This window comes from Gracilinanus agilis, chromosome 2 (assembly GCF_016433145.1).
Source record: "Gracilinanus agilis isolate LMUSP501 chromosome 2, AgileGrace, whole genome shotgun sequence".
Lineage (NCBI taxonomy): Eukaryota > Metazoa > Chordata > Mammalia > Didelphimorphia > Didelphidae > Gracilinanus > Gracilinanus agilis.
In genome coordinates this window covers 158,615,500-158,631,613 of record NC_058131.1, presented here as the reverse complement: position 1 = coordinate 158,631,613, position 16,114 = coordinate 158,615,500, and the positions used below count along the sequence as shown (strand labels likewise).

The window sequence follows — 16,114 nt, the reverse complement described above, 5'->3', positions numbered from 1 at the left end:
CTGTCTCCAGGCCTGGCTCTCTATCCACAGAGCCACCTAGCTGCCCCCAATGACTATATTTTAAGACTTGAACACTAGCAAGGGTTACACATGAGCAACACATTAAATTACTAATAGACTTTGTTATTTAAATTAAATTAAATAGTAAGATCCTCAGGCTCTGCAAAAATATAAAAGTATAAAAATGTAAACAGATATGAAAAATTCCTAACCATCAGAATGTGGCAGGACTTTAGGAAGTGGAAGGCAAATGTTTCCTTCTCAAGAGAAACTATGCTTCAACCCTTTCCTTTTAATGTTTTATACAAAGTAGTTTGGGGCATCTTGGTCTAAGAGTAAAGTGACCAAAAGTTAAGAAAACAGTTCCTTCAGAGCCCCGCACACCTCTATCACCTTGGAGCCACTAGACCCTAGGGCAGTGATGGTAAAGCTTTTAGAGACTGAGGGCCCAAATTGTAACCCTCACTGCATGTGAATCAACCTCCCACCCCCCTACCCCAGACAAGGGAGGGAGGAAGTGATCTCACTGGGCTGCTGGGTAGAGGGGTGGGTGATGGGAGAAATATCCTCAGGTATGTGTGGAGAGGGGGAATGCTCCCTCTAGTGTGCGTTGCCATAGGTTCACCAACATGGCCCTAGAGCTTCAAAGCAACAATTCTCTGTTTTCAAAGTTCCCTGAGAAAGCAACTATTTTTTAGTTTTTACAAATATGGTCTCAAGGTCTTTCAAGGGTTATTCATGCTCATATCTTCAAGTTGTTCAATGCTCCAGGAGGGCCACTGGGTCCCTAGAAGATAGAATCTTAGAGGTCAGAAAGATTCTTTGTGTATCCTTCATACCTGGTTACACTCCCCCAAAGTCAAATGTATTCAGGAGGAGGAGAAAGGTAATATATCTGAGAGCCCTCCTCTCCTGTTAGACTCTTAGCCTGATTTCTCAGCCTCGCTTTTCTCGTAGACATAGAGCCGTTCACGGATGAGCTCTTCCTCAATGGTACCTCTGGCGACTTCCAGGTTTATCTTACTCAGGGTCTTCAGCAGGATGTTCACAGTGGCAGCCTTCCCAATATTCTGCTGCCATGTCATAAGCATTTTACATCGACTGCCTATTGCACTCTTCTCGGTTTCTTTGGCCATCATGATCTCATTCGGCTTCAGCTTCAGCTGACTCATGTACAGGTCCCAGTAATCCCAGGGTACCTCCCGTACAAAGTAAACAAAAGATTCCTGCAAAGCTGGAGAAGAAATAAAAGTATGGAGGCAGCTGAGTTTGGGGGAGAGGAAAATTTTTAGGGATATGAAACATGAGTCATGATATAATTTGACTGTTTGAAGCTTCCCTCCCTACTCAATCACCATGACACTGAAAGGTAGGGGGCAGGGTTTGCTTACTGAGTTAAAAGGGACTTAAAAAAAAGGAGAAGACATAGATATTGCCCTCATAGGGCATATGGTGAGTGCTTTAGGAATTCAGGGAAAAGGCAGGGTTACTGTGGGTTGGCAAGGGTTCAGACAGACAGGGCGTGGAAAGGAGTAAGTGAAGGAAACTATAAAAAACATACTGAGTTGGGCAGGGGTCTCTTCCACTTTAGGGTTCAGTAACTTAGCAGTAATCATTACTGCCTGACTCCTGCATAATCATTCCTTCATGACCCCCTTCCCCCAATCCATTCCAAGAGCACCTTGGTGAAGGAAAGTGGGGGAGCTTAGAGTGACAGAATCAAACACGCTGCCTACCTCCAAGAACAGGAACCAGATTAAAATGTCATTGGGAACTAGTTAACAAAATAAATAAAAATACAGTATAACACAGATACCATGACATTTAAAAACTAAGCCAAAATGCAGCCTGCAGTGATCCTCATGTATATGGGTGGATTCTATTTAAGTTTGATGTCACTCGTTTAGGAGATCCCCTTCGGACTCTTCTGCTCCCTGGCACTCATCTCACCCCCACATACTTTTAAAAGAAAAAAAAAACTTACTCTTGATAGGGTCACCATTAGCTGGAATTAGTGCCTTTGGTTTGGCCTGAAGAGTCATTGCTTCTGTCTGCTCCTGTGAGAGAGAGTGGGAAAAGCAACAGAGGTCAGGAGGACTGAGCCCCTGATTCTGTTTAGTATACTGTATGACACTGGATAAATCTCTTGACTTTTTCTAGGACTCAGTTTCCTCAACTGTAAAATAGGAAGAGTTATACCTATCCTGCTTATCTCAAAAGGCAGTGAGAAGTACTGGAGAAATGCAATATTATACTTTTATTTATCATAACTAATTCCTTTTCCCTTACTTATTCTTTCTCCAACTCTGCAGGAAAGCCAGTTCAGGTCCATTCCCCTCATTCTTGGGGGACAACATCTGCCCCCTGACACAACCTCTATGTTCCCTATACATACAGAGGGGGTAGCGGTCTCTACTTCAAAGGCACTGTGTAGCTAAGTAGCTGCAAGGCATGCTACAATGAGGTGCCACGTCTATTAAGTACGCTCTACAATTTATTAATAATAATAGATAATAGCTAGAATTCATATAAAATTTGAAGATTTGCAAAGCAATGTACAAACATCCCACTTATCACATCTCTGGGTGGTAGAGGGAGGGATGCTCTTATCCCATTTTACAGATAATGAAACTTGAAGCAGACAGAGGTTAAGTGACTTATTCTAGGTCACAGAGTAAGTATGAGAAGCTGGATTTAAATTGAAGACTTCTTGACTTCAGAACTAATACTCTCTGTATGCACTGAGTCACCTAAGCTGCCTTGTGTGACCTTAAGCAAATCGATTCATTTGTCCAGACTCCAGTTTCTTTATCTGTAAACTGGAGGAGAGTGGAAGATAGATGAGTACCTCTTTCAGCTCTAAATCTCTGACTTAATGAATCTACTCACCATCTGAGGATCGATTTTAACTTCCAACAGCCCTTGACCTTCTCCTTCTTGATTCCCAGGTCTATTTTTCCCCATAGTCTGCATCTCGACTCCTTCATCATCTCTGGCCTCAGGCTGCCCTGGGTGATTACCTCTCTGCAAGTGTGATACTAAGCTCTTACCATTTAAAAAAAAAAAAGGGGGAGATGGTCAGATTTCAAAAGTCATATGTCTACAGGTGGTTGCTCTCTATAACTGCCCCCAAGGGTAAGGTTTTTCCTTCTCTCTGTCCCCTATTAGGTACCATGTATGCTCAGCTCAGGGTGAAGCAGGGAAGGGGAGGAACTCAGAAAGTACCCAGTATAAGCTCTCTGGCACTGACCCATCACCCTGGGTGAAATTCTTGGTCTAGGGCTTCCAAAGCAGGGGGGTGCTGGGGAGAGGAGATTGGCGGTGCTGATGACAAGGCAAGGGATATATGGATGTCAGGGAAGGGGTGAGGAAGAGAGGAAGTTGTAGTTCTCAAAAGGCCAGTATGTCACCTCTGGTATAGATGTACACTTCTGTGTGTGTGTGTGTATATATATATATATATATATATATATATATNTTTCAAAAGTCATATGTCTACAGGTGGTTGCTCTCTATAACTGCCCCCAAGGGTAAGGTTTTTTCCTTCTCTCTGTCCCCTATTAGGTACCATGTATGCTCAGCTCAGGGTGAAGCAGGGAAGGGGAGGAACTCAGAAAGTACCCAGTATAAGCTCTCTGGCACTGACCCATCACCCTGGGTGAAATTCTTGGTCTAGGGCTTCCAAAGCAGGGGGGTGCTGGGGAGAGGAGATTGGCGGTGCTGATGACAAGGCAAGGGATATATGGATGTCAGGGAAGGGGTGAGGAAGAGAGGAAGTTGTAGTTCTCAAAAGGCCAGTATGTCACCTCTGGTATAGATGTACACTTCTGTGTGTGTATATATATAAATATATATATATATATATATATATATACACCGAGAGAGAGGCTGTGGCTCCTTATTGAGAACTATTTACCCCAAACCCCAGAATGTTTAGTAATGTGGCCCAGCAATGCGACCCCACATGAGACTTTCTGAGGCAAAATGGACAAAGAAAGATGCTAAAGAAATGTTTATGATTTGGGACCCTGAAAGATGTGTACCCCAGACTTTCTCTAACCCACTTATGAAAACAAGCAAAATACACAAGCCTAATTGCCTCTCACCTTGATGCTGAAAGAGTTCCTGCAACCTGGAAAAGAAGGAGAATAAGTCTAATCAGGGAGGCTCCCCATCTTCCAACCATATCCCACCAGGGGAGCAGGATAGTGCTGGGCTAAGAATAGGCATTTAATAAACAGTTATCACCTGATTAACAGATGGGGGCAGAGGAAAGGTAGCTGTTCTAACGTTCTGATTCTATTTGGGATGTGGGGAAACAGGTCTTGGGAATAAATGAAATAGGCTAAGGAGACTTATGCAATAAAAAGGTAGATTCTAATATTCTCCAGGAAATGGTGTGATAGTAAGACTTTTGAGGTCTATTAGTAATGGGCTATTCACAATAAGCTTTCCAGACCTGAGTTTCCTCATTTATAAAATGAGGGGCTTGGACTCAATGACCTCTCAGGTTCTTCCAGCTCTAAATCTGTGATCCTAACATCCTTTTGTATTCATCCTAACCTGTGAATGAATCAAAGTATTTCATGACATCTCCTACTTGCCCCGCTCTAGATTCAGTGCTATGGCGGGATGGGAGTAGAGAGTGGGGAAATGGCATAAAGTAAGGCACAATCTTTGCCTGCACATAACTTAAGTGGAAAGACAAAAAAGAAAGGAATAATTTGTTGGTGTTCAGTCTTTTTTTTTTTTTCAGTTGTGTCCAACTCTTTGTGACCCCATTTGGGATTTTCTTGGCAGAGATATTGAAGGGGTTTGCCATTTCTTTCTCCAGTTCATTTTCCAGATGAGGAAACTAAGGCAAACCTGAGTAAATGACTTGCCCAGTCACCCAGTTAGTGTCTGAGGCCAGATTTGAACTCAGGAAGATGAGTCTTCCTAAGTCTAAACCTGGTGCTCTATCCACTCATTATGCCACCTTGTAGCCCTAGACAGGCATAAGCAATGAGCAAATAATATGGGACAAACAAAAGTTAACCTACAAAGGAAGTACTAAATTATGTGGCAAAAATGTAGTTTGGTAGAGGAACTGATGAATGAGAGATGAATGACAATTGGCATTTATATGGCAAACACTTTCGATAGATGATCTCACTTGAATTTCACAATGATCCAGTGGCTGAATAAAATTGGAACAGCCACCTCTAAGGATACCCTTCGGTAAACCCTAGATGAAATACACCAGAGGTCATCCAAAACAATCTCAGACATCTCCTGCCTACTAGAGGTAATGACTTGCCCATGACTATGTAAGTCATAAGTGTCAGGGATGGGATTTGAACCCAGATCATCCTAGAGCTGAGTTAAGCTTCCAGTGCATTAGATTATTTGATTAACAAAGGTTGGGGATGGATGGGGAAGGTTTCATGAAGGTGGTAGGGCTTGAGCTTGGTCTTGAAAAATGGACAAGTAGGATGTGTACAGGAAGAGAGGCAGGTATGTGTGTTGAAGGGGAGAGCAGGCAAATTGGGAGGGGAGTGACAGAGAGACAATACAGCTCGAGCAAGGGCACTTCGACCTGTCTTTCCACTCCTTGCCCCAGGTTATCCCTTACCTTGGGAACCATTCCTCCATTTGCAGCAGTAAAAAAGGACACCAGTAACAAAGAGAATGAGTAAAACTACTACTACAACTACGACTGGCAGCCAAATCTCAGCATCTCTTGTGCCTGAGGACAGAGAAACCATTGGTGAGTGTGTGTACTCTGACCACCCATTTCCCAGCAGCTACCCCTCTACCCTGTGTGAGTACCTGTTGGCTCTTGACATTCCAAGTCATTCGAGGGGCTGCAATAGTTCTTTTTTACCATCCCTTTGGGGCACCTGAGCATAGAGAAAGAAGGAAAGTCTGAATCAGATGTAGGTGAAGTTGAGAAGAAGGAATGGAGGGCCAGGAGAGGGGGTTCAGGTGGAAGTAACAAGGCATGTTAAGTTGGTTTCAACCATCAGGTGAGACCTCAAGGGCCTTCAAGGTGGATATATGCACCCAATACAGAATAGTAAAGTTATTTTGGGGAAGAGAACCCAGAGCTTCTAGATAAATGGCCAGACACAGGAATGCTCGAGGAAAGGGAGAGACTGATGAGTACTGGCAGGGAAGAATGAGGGAGAAGAGGGACTGGTGGAAGAGCCTTCTTTGTCTTCCATCAGTAATGCCCAGATTTGGGGAGAGGATCTATTCATTGGCTCCTTACTCTGAGGTGCACTTTCTGCAGATCTCACACGGTTGTTCTTTTGGACAGAAGGTGCCAGGCCTGCACTGACACTCGGTGTTGTGAGTGGCATGACACGGATTGATCTCTTCTTGGTCTAGGGACACAGAGAACAAATTAGGTTTGGAATCTCCTCTTTCCTTCTGCCTTCCAAGGCTAGTCAGCTCCAAACTCTTCTCCCTCTCCTGTGCTCTGGGCAATTTAGTTCAGCCCAAGAAGTCTTTATTAACCATCTTCTGTGTGGCCAGTATCAGGCCTAGGGATTAAGCCTGTGTGGTGTGTGAAGGGGGAAAGAGACATTCAAGGAAGTCAAGAGTACAGCCTCTGTCTGAGAAGCCCAGAGAAAACACTGCTAATTACCTCATTTTTATTTGAAGGGTTGAGGTCGGTGGCACAGATACAGAAGGGCATGAGATGGAGTAAATGTGGGAAGGTTTCATGAAGTAAGGAGCTCTTGATCTGGGCCTTAAAATATGAGTAAGCTTTGGGTGCTTGGAAGAGCCAGAGAGTCCTGGGTAGATGCAAGACTGAATGAAGGATATAGAGGAGGCTGCCCTGGCTTTTATATTGTGATGACATAAGGCAACCAATAGGCGTACATATGTATACAAAATACATACGTATACATAAAAGTATTTGTTGTTTAGTCAGGTCCAATTCCTCATGACCCCAATTGGAGTTTTCCTTCTCCAGCTCATTTGACAGATGAGGAAACTGAGGCCAATGGGTTAAAGTGACTTGCCCAGGGTCACACAACCAGTAAATGTCTGAGGTCAGATTTGAACTCATGAAGATGAGTATTCCTGACTCTAGACTGGGTACTCTACTCTCTGTGCCACCTGGTTGGCCCATATATAATCTATACACATATGGATATATGTGTATGTATACCCACATATAGATTTATGAGTACATATTTACATAGACATATTATTACTATGTGTATTATATTTTATATATATGGATATATTACACATAATGTTTTATATATATATTGTATGTGAATACCATCTATAGCACACTCCCTGGCACATAGTAGGTACTTAATAAATGCTTATTATTATTTTAAAAAATCCTTACCTTCTGTCTTAGTATCAATTCTAAGATAGAAGAGCAGCAAAGACTAGGCAATTGGGGTCCCACAGCTAGGAAGGGCCTGAGGCTAGATTTAAACCTAGGACCTTTCCACTTCAGGCCTGGCACTCTATCACTTTAATAAATGCCTGTTGACCTGACTTCATTTGCCAATTATTCTTGATACAGGGAGTCATATCTCATACAGGGAGTTAGCTGTAAATATTTTACACACCAAAAGGACAAATCCATGTAAAAACAGTATCACTTGCAAAATAGATTCCTTTTCAGCATGGAGAAAAGCCAAATTTCTCAAATTTCTCAAATACAACACATGTGCTGCCTCTAGTTTCCACAGCTATCAATAGTTTCTTTTAATAATGTGATGGTGGCGTTTTTCATCAAAGGAACCAAGTTTTGGTGCCTCAACATCTCAAAAGCTGTTTAGACTTAGATCCCCATCTGCCCTCTGCTGGTTAAGGATAAAAATAATACTGTAATTGTAGTCCCTTAATATATATTCCCCACCACCCTGCCACCTTCCATCCCTTACCCCCAACTATCTCAGAACCATGCATTGTTGGGCCTGGGTGAGACTTCACATATCACCTGCCTCTTCTAATAAGTGGCCCCGGGTCTCTACTTCTCAGAGACTTCCCCATCCCCAATACCTGTCTTGCAGATTTTACACTGGATGCAGGAGGAAAGCCCATTGGAGAACTCAGTAAAAGTTCCTGTTGGACACGGTGTACATATTTCCCTTGTTCTATCAGAGGTCCTGGTTATATTAAGGAATTGTCCTAGGAAACAAAAAGAGTAAGATATGACTTTTTTCTATGGATCACTCAAAAAAGGACTTCAGAGAACCAGGCTCTGGAAGTAGGAGAGAGTTGGAGGCAAAATCAACTCAAGACTCTCACTTTCCTTTAATTTTCTCCTCCACCATGCAAGAGTTCATCATTTCAAGGTAACCTTTCCTTCCCCTACTGCTCCCTACTTTTTTCAGCTTATGTGCTGTGTTCCCACCATACCCATTAGATTGTGAGGGGCAGAAACTGTTTGATGCTTTTCTTTTCCTCTCCAGCTCTCAGCACACTGTCTGGTTTATGAATGTTTATTGATTCTGACTCTGGTGGAGCCATTCCTTGTCCCAGAAACCCTCTGTGTGCCCAAGGTGCTAGGGTATGGGCAACAGAGGCAGAGGATGGAGCTAACCTCTTTCAGAAAATGGAGGAAAAGATTCAGAGGGGTAAGAGACTCTCATTTGGAATACCTGGGGGACATAGAGTCTGCCGTTTCTCCAGGCGTTGCTGGGTTCCTGCTGATGCTTGACTGGCTCCGAGTAAAACTATGAGGATCTGTGCAGACAGACAGACAGACAGAGAAGCAAGGATTAGCATGAACTCAGATCTCCTCCTCTTCTTCTTTGCCCATTCCACTTTCCATCTCCATGTCATGCTTGGTAGCTTAAGTTCAATCAAGTTCAATGGCTATAAATGTATTCATTGAAAAAAATTGAATTTTAAAGGTTTGTTTTGCTTATTTAAAATTTTTTTCAAATATTGCACTTTCCCACAATCTCCTTGATTGGTAGCAATATTAGTAGATATTAATTAATATTAATATTAATCGTTAACAATATATTAGATTAGTAGCAATCAGTTTTTCCAGTTGGAGAAGTAGACCAAAAAATAAAATAAAGATCACTGTAAAATGTATTCATTTTCAGAAAAAGTGGAAAAAAAAAGCCAAATTCCTCTAATGCAATTTACCTCAAAATCTTATCCATTACCAGGTCTTATTTCTTGTATTATTCATAGTTTCTGCTCCTTTTGATAGTTTTTTAAAATTATTTTTATTCTTGGGAACCAAGTTCCAGCACTGCTCCATCACAAAATCTTTTCAGTCTTGCTTGCTCACCTGCTCATTTCTAATGAGCTTTCCCATTTCCTTCTTTTAGAAATTTGTACAGGAATAAATGGGTGCTACTGCCAGTGTCTACTATGGTCACAGTCCTTCAAGGCCAAAGACAAACTTACTCGTCCCTTCTCTCCATCAAAAATCAACAGAGGAGTCAGGAAGCTAGGCACTTAGCGTATAGACAGCCAGGCCTGAAGAAAGGAGGTCCTGGGTTCAAATGTGGTCTCAGACATTTCCTAGCTGTGTGACCTTGGGCAAGTCACTTAAACCCAATTGCTTAGCTTTTACTGTTCTTCTGCCTTGGAACCAATACACAGTATTGATTCTAAGAGGGAAGGTGAGCATTAAAAAAGAAAATTAACAAAAAGAAGTCTATAAGCAAAAAAAGCACTGAATCATTCTTCCTCTGCTTGCAGAAAAATGTTTTTATGTCAAATGCTTTGCAAACCTTAAAAAGCTAAATAAACAGAAGCTTTAGAGATAGCTGGTATTCTACTGCATAGAATGCTGGGTCTGCAACCAGGAAGACTTGAGTTCAAATCTGGCCTCAGATACTTAAAAGCCATGTGACCCAAGGTAAGTCACTTAACCTCTGTTTGTCTCAGTTTCCTCCACTGTAAAATAGGAGTAATAATAGCATCAACCTTCCAGAGTTGTTATGAAGGTAAAATTAGACAATACTGTGAAGCATTTTAAAACCTTTAAAGTGCCAAATAACAGCTATTTTTATTATTAAAAGTTTTATTATTTTTTAATTATTAAAATAACAGCTATTTTTATTATTGTTAATTCAGTCAATCAGCCAACAAGCATTTATTAAATATGGGATACATGCCATAGATGAGGAGGTGGGGAGAGGGCAAAAATATAGTCCCTGCCCTCAAGGATTTCACAGAAACAAGCATAGTGTCTTTCACATAGCAGGCGCCTAATAAATGTTTACTGGCTGATATGTAATAAATTGTACAAACAACATGTATACAAGGTAAAAACAGAAGGTAATCTCAGAGGGAAGGTGTTATAGAATGGGGACTAGGAAAGGCTTCTAGCAAAAGTGGGATTTGAACTGAGTTTTGAAGGAAGGCAGGATTCAGAATCCGAAACTAGACCACAGCAATAAACCACGTGTGTATGTATGTTGTGTATGCTGGTAGAAAAGAAACAGAAGTCATTTCATAAGCGTGGGGAAACATCTTCCATCAATACAGATGGTGAAAGAGAGAAGTCACTTTCTAGGATCACAGAGCTCGTGTCAAAAATGGGATTTAAACTCAGGGTTTTTTGACTCCAAGCCTGGAATCCACAATATCATCTAGCTTGATTTCTATATATCTGTTTGTCTCCCCCATTAGACTGTGTGCTTCCTGAAGGCAGAGACTGTCTTTTTTTTTTTTTCTAAACATTTAGTTTCTTAGAACCAATACTAAGTTCAGATCCAAGGCAGAAGAGTGGTAAGGACAAGGCAGAGGGACTACTTAGGGTGACATAGCTAGGAAGTATCTGAGGCCAAATCAGATTAAAATGTAACTGAGAAAGATTTAACAAAATAAATACAATAAAATATAGGTAACATTTCACTTTAAAAATAAATGCAATTGTTGCATTAAAAAAATGCCTGTGGGGATCAATCTTAAATTATATGTTGACTTAATTTGGGGGGTTTTTGTAGAATTCCTCTACTTCATCTTCTGTAACAAATATTTGTGCTGCATCTTAATGCAATTATCTTCTTAAGTCTTTTTGCAAAAGTGCATAAAAAATACTGAAATACAAGGTAAATGGAGGTACCGAGGTAGCTCAATGGCCAAGAGATATGAGGTTCTGGGTTCAAATCTGGCTTCCGATACTTCCTAGCTATGTGACCCTGGGCAAGTCACTTAATCCCTACTGCCTAGCCCTTACCATTCTTCTTCTTTGGAATTAATACATAGTATTTATTCTAAGACAGAAAGTAAGGATTTTTACATTAAAAAAAAAAAAGAAAAGAAAGAAATAAAAGTTAAACAAATATACCATAAAATTATACAACTTGTCTATGGCTCCATAATAAAACTGATTCTCCCAATTCCATTCCCCACCCCCACTCCTGAGGAAAACCAGAGAACCAGATGGCACAGTGGTCAAGCATTGGGCCTGGATTCAGGAAGACCTAAGTTTAAATCTGGCCTCAGATACTTCCTAAACGTCATGATCTTGGACAAGTTACATAGCTGTTTGCTTTGGTTTCCTCAGATGTAAAATGAGCTGGAGAAAGAAATGGTAAACAATTCCATTGTCTTGGCTAAGAAAATTCCTAATGGGTTCATGAAGAATCTCATAGAACTGAAACCAATGAATAAGAAAGAAAGGAAATCATTTCTTCCACTTCCTTTTCTTCTAGTGTCATTTATATCAAAAACATCAAAGTTGGGGCAGCTGGGTAGCTCAGTGGAGTGAGAGTCAGGCCTGGAGACAGGAGGTCCTAGGTTCAAACCCGGCCTCAGCCACTTCCCAGCTGTGTGACCCTGGGCAAGTCACTTGACCCCCATTGCCCACCCTTTCCAATCTTCCACCTATGAGACAATACACCGAAGTACAAGGGTTTATAAAAAAAAAGATCCTAAAAAAAACCAAAAACATCAAAGTTGATAATGATTCAGAATAAACAGAATTACACCTGCTCTTTGGTCAGTGGATGGCCAATGGATGACTCAGAGCCTGAAGGTTTAAATAAATAATCCTTTTATTGGAATCACAGTCTAATACCTTCAGGCAGAAGCAATTCTCAAGATGATTAAAAAGCAGTTCAGGAAGATAAAAATAAATCAGAGCTGAAGGCAAGAAGATTGAAAATAGTCAGCAAGTCAGCGGGCAACTCGGGGGTACAACAGATAGTCTAGAGCCAAGACCATACACAAGGCTTTTCTCTAGTCCTTTTACAATTGGCAGGGCCTCTGAGAATACAATAAAGTGAGGCTCCAGCAGAGATCTAATGGAAGGATATTGTAATAATAAAGTATAGTATGGTTTCTCTTTGTAAAAGTCTTTATTTTTCGTTTTGAAGGGGACATGAGGAGCCTTGATCCCTGGCAAAATGTGATGTCATCCTTACTAAAACTAATCTTTTATCTACGTACTTATTTTAAAAATCCTCACCTTCTGTCTCAGAATGGATACGAAATATTGGTTCCAAGGCTATAAGGGCGTGGCCCCGAGTCACACAGCTAGTTAGTGTTAGTTAGAGGTCATATTCCCACCCAGGATTTATCAAAATTCACTGAGCTGCCTGGCTGCCCCAAAATTCATCTTTTTTTTTTTAAGCCTTCTTAATTTTAAAATAAGAACTTGTAGACCCAAATTATTTTCTTGAGAAGTGAAAAATTTGGGGCTGGATAATTTTAAGGAAGGAAAGTCTTCCTGGTGACTCTGATCCCCCCTTCTCCAGTTCCCTTTGACCAGCTGGATTTCGAGAGTGGGAAGAAAAGAATACAACAAAGTATTAGATAGCGCTTATTAATTAGCACTTTATAGTTTACAAAGTGCTTTACATATATTACCTCATTTGATCCTTACATTTGCTCATGAGGTAGGTTCTATAATTAAGTTCATTTTACAGATGAGGGAAATTGAGGCTCAAAGGTAAAATGACTTGCCCAGGGCAACGCAGTCACTAAGTGTCTGAGGCAGGATTCAAATTTGGGTCTTCCTGACTTCAAGTCCAGCTGTACCTATCAATTCCATATTACCTAATATCACATATATCGAAACCTCATCCACCTCTCATTCCTCACTTTTGCAAGCAGGCTATTAAAAAGCAAATACGAGTTTGCACACGGCACTGGTAATTGGTAGATCAGGATGCCAAGTACAGGGCATCTCTCCTAGATATCCACACTTAACTTGAATAGCCACATTTAGCCCTTCCTGTTAAGCGACACACCGTGGCCCTCTAATGGATGTTTTTTTGGGTTGTTTGGTTTTTTCCACAGGTGGCAATAAATTTGCCCTGCAGAGGGTGATGAGGTCAGGGGAAGAGAGGTACCCGATGACCAGATAGGCATCTAGAGGCAGAAAAGTACCTCGCTGAGATACCGCTGGATATACTTTTACTCTAAATACTCTAATTCTACTCTAATACCCCCCCATCTTATCTGCACAGACCAAAAGGCAGATTTTTAAAATAAGAAAACAGAAGCCAGGAAACGTGTCTGGGGACTAAAAGGGAGGAGATTCTTCTTAAAGAAAGAACTCTTTTACTTCTTTCTCTGTTCTTGAAATTTCTCCTCAGTAATACAGTCTAAGGCTTTTCAATGGTTTCCCATTTTATTCCCTTCCTAATTCTTTCTGATATCTGGGTAAAAGGTCTTTGAAGTGCAAGTGGTTTCACTTCTGAAAAAAATAGCTGTAAGAAAGACTAAAAGTGAATGTAACTTTCCCCACAGGGATGATAAATAGTCCAAGAGGGAGTTATATTTCTAACCAAAAGCCTGATGCCCAACTTTTTATAGCTGTAACCACAAATGCCATATTTAATCAATCTGAAAGGGCCCAAATGAACCTTTCTGGAGGTTTTATATGGGATTGGCAGTCTTATATAAGTGACTGCCTTCTTGGTCCTAAAAACCCCATTACCAGCACTGACATACAGAGGACCCCTTCAGAGAGAGACTTCATGGCTTCGCCATGGCACTCTACCCATGTATAATCATTTCACAATGACCTTTCCTCTTTTGAGATCCATTCCATCTGCTTCTGCTACTCTTTCTTCTTTCCCACGGAAAAGTGCCAACAGACACTCTATACACATACTCATAGCAGTACTAGGGAACAGATAAGACAAAACAAAACTAGAAAAGTCAGTGCTTTGTGCCCGGAAACTAGCTGAACAAATTGTGGCACAGGAATATCATGGACTATGAGGAATTTGGAGAACATGAGAATACTTGTATGAATTGATGCAGAGAGAAGAAAGCAGAGCCAGGAAAATAATATACACGATTGCAATTATGTAAAAGAAAAAAAAACATTAAAAGGCACCAGAATTTAGATTAAATATAATAACTAGTCTTGCTTCCAAAGGTCTGGTGGTAAACAAAATTACCTCACCATGCAAGGAAAAGGGGCAATTAAGAATAAATAGTCAACTACGTGGTACAGTAGAGAAGAGGAACACCTGGCCTGGAGTTCAGAAGATCTGAGTTCAAATCCAGCCTCAGACATGTAATAGCTGTGTGATCTTGAACAAGTCACTTAACTTTATCAGCCTCAGTTTCTTCATCTATAAAATGAGCTGGAGAAGAAAATGACAAACCACTCCAGTATCTTGGCCAAGAAAACCCCAAACAGGGTCACAAAGAATCAGACATAACTGAAACAAATGAACAACCATGAATATTAAAACAATCCTGAAGTTCAGTTCCAGACAACTAGTAAAGATGACGAAATGTAGGAACAGTCAATGTTGGAGGGCCAGTGGGAGAATAGACATGGTAGAATTTTGTTGGTGGAACTGAGAGACACTATGCCCATTTTGGAAAACAGTTTAGAACTATGCAAATAAAGGGACTAAAATATACAAAGCCTAAGTTCAGAGACTGAGCTACTAGGCATAAAACCCAAGGTCAATGATAGGAAGAAAGTTACAACAACATGCACCAAATATTTTAAGTAGCCCTTCTGGCAATGAAATAGCAACCGAGCTAATGTCTATTAATTGAGTAATGGCTAAATTGTAGTCCATGGATGTAATGGAATATTATAGTACTGTGTAAAAAATGACAAATATTTAGCTATATGACCCTGGGCAAGTCACTTAACTCCAACTGCCCAGCCCTTATCAATCTTTTGCCTCAGAACCAATACTTAGTATTGATTCTAAGCTAGCAGGTATGGGTTAAGAAAAAAAGAAATGATATGATGAATACAGAGACTTTCCATGCAAAATGTTGTGATTTTTATTGGTCCTGCTTACATCACTCTGCATCAGTTTGTGTAAATCTTTCCACATTACTCTGCATTTTCCCCCTCTTCTTCCTCTTTTTCTTTTATTTCTTAAAAAATTATTTGTTATGAAATAACACTCTGAGAAGTGTTAAGAGGAGAGGGAGGGATACAGGGGGAAATTTAGGTGATTTAAAAATAAAAGATCTCCTACCTCTTTAATCCAAACTCTTATCCTTTGCTGATTCCACCATCTCCCCTTAAACCATTCATGTGAGTATCCTCCAAAAACCTGGCTTTGGCCCTTTGCTCTATCCCTTTGGCAACCTTAATCACTATTATGACTTCCAATGGCACTTACATAGGTGTGACTCATAAATCCTTATTTATAGTCTATCTTCTGAGCTTTGGATCCATATCTCCATCTTACTACAAGGCATTTCCATCTGGAAATCCAACCAAGACCTTAAATTCAAAATGTCTAAAAACAATTTTATTATTTTCTCCTAAACATGTGCTCACATTTCTAACTTTGCTTCTATCTGTGGCAAAATCTCTTTGTCACCTAGTGTCTTATGTTTGTCACCTCGTTTAATCTTTGGTTGTCTCTTCTCCCTTACCTCACTTAAAAAGTCCTGTCAATTCTATCCCAAGATATCTCGTATCCATCATTCCTTCCTTCCTTTCTCATTACCTTCCTGTCTTAGAATCAATAATAAGTGTTGGTTTTAGGGCAGAAGAAGCAGTAAAGGCTAGGCAATTGGGGTTAAGAAACTTGCCCAGAGTCACATAGCTAGGGAGTGACTTAGGTCAAATTTGAACCCAGGTCTTCCTGACTCCAGGCCTGGCTCTGTATCCAACTGGGCCACCTAGCTGCCTTCACCTGCCATCACTTTATTTCTATTCCTACCAATCACCACTCTAGTAGAG

General features: G+C 40.7%; 1 protein-coding gene across 1 annotated transcript in view; it reads right to left on the bottom strand.

Moving 5' to 3' along the window:
- Positions 1-574: 574 nt before the first annotated feature.
- TNFRSF10A (TNF receptor superfamily member 10a) overlaps positions 575-16,114 on the bottom strand; it is an 87,464-nt gene continuing 71,924 nt past the window's right edge. The window contains exons 4-12 of the mRNA XM_044659526.1: positions 8,619-8,703; positions 8,017-8,145; positions 6,254-6,368; positions 5,812-5,882; positions 5,615-5,728; positions 4,107-4,132; positions 2,890-3,045; positions 1,985-2,057; positions 575-1,234 (exon numbers count right to left, since the gene is read on the bottom strand). Coding sequence (XP_044515461.1) covers positions 924-1,234; positions 1,985-2,057; positions 2,890-3,045; positions 4,107-4,132; positions 5,615-5,728; positions 5,812-5,882; positions 6,254-6,368; positions 8,017-8,145; positions 8,619-8,703 — 1,080 coding nt within the window. The 3' untranslated portion in view covers positions 575-923. The remainder of the gene's footprint in view (positions 1,235-1,984; positions 2,058-2,889; positions 3,046-4,106; positions 4,133-5,614; positions 5,729-5,811; positions 5,883-6,253; positions 6,369-8,016; positions 8,146-8,618; positions 8,704-16,114) is intronic.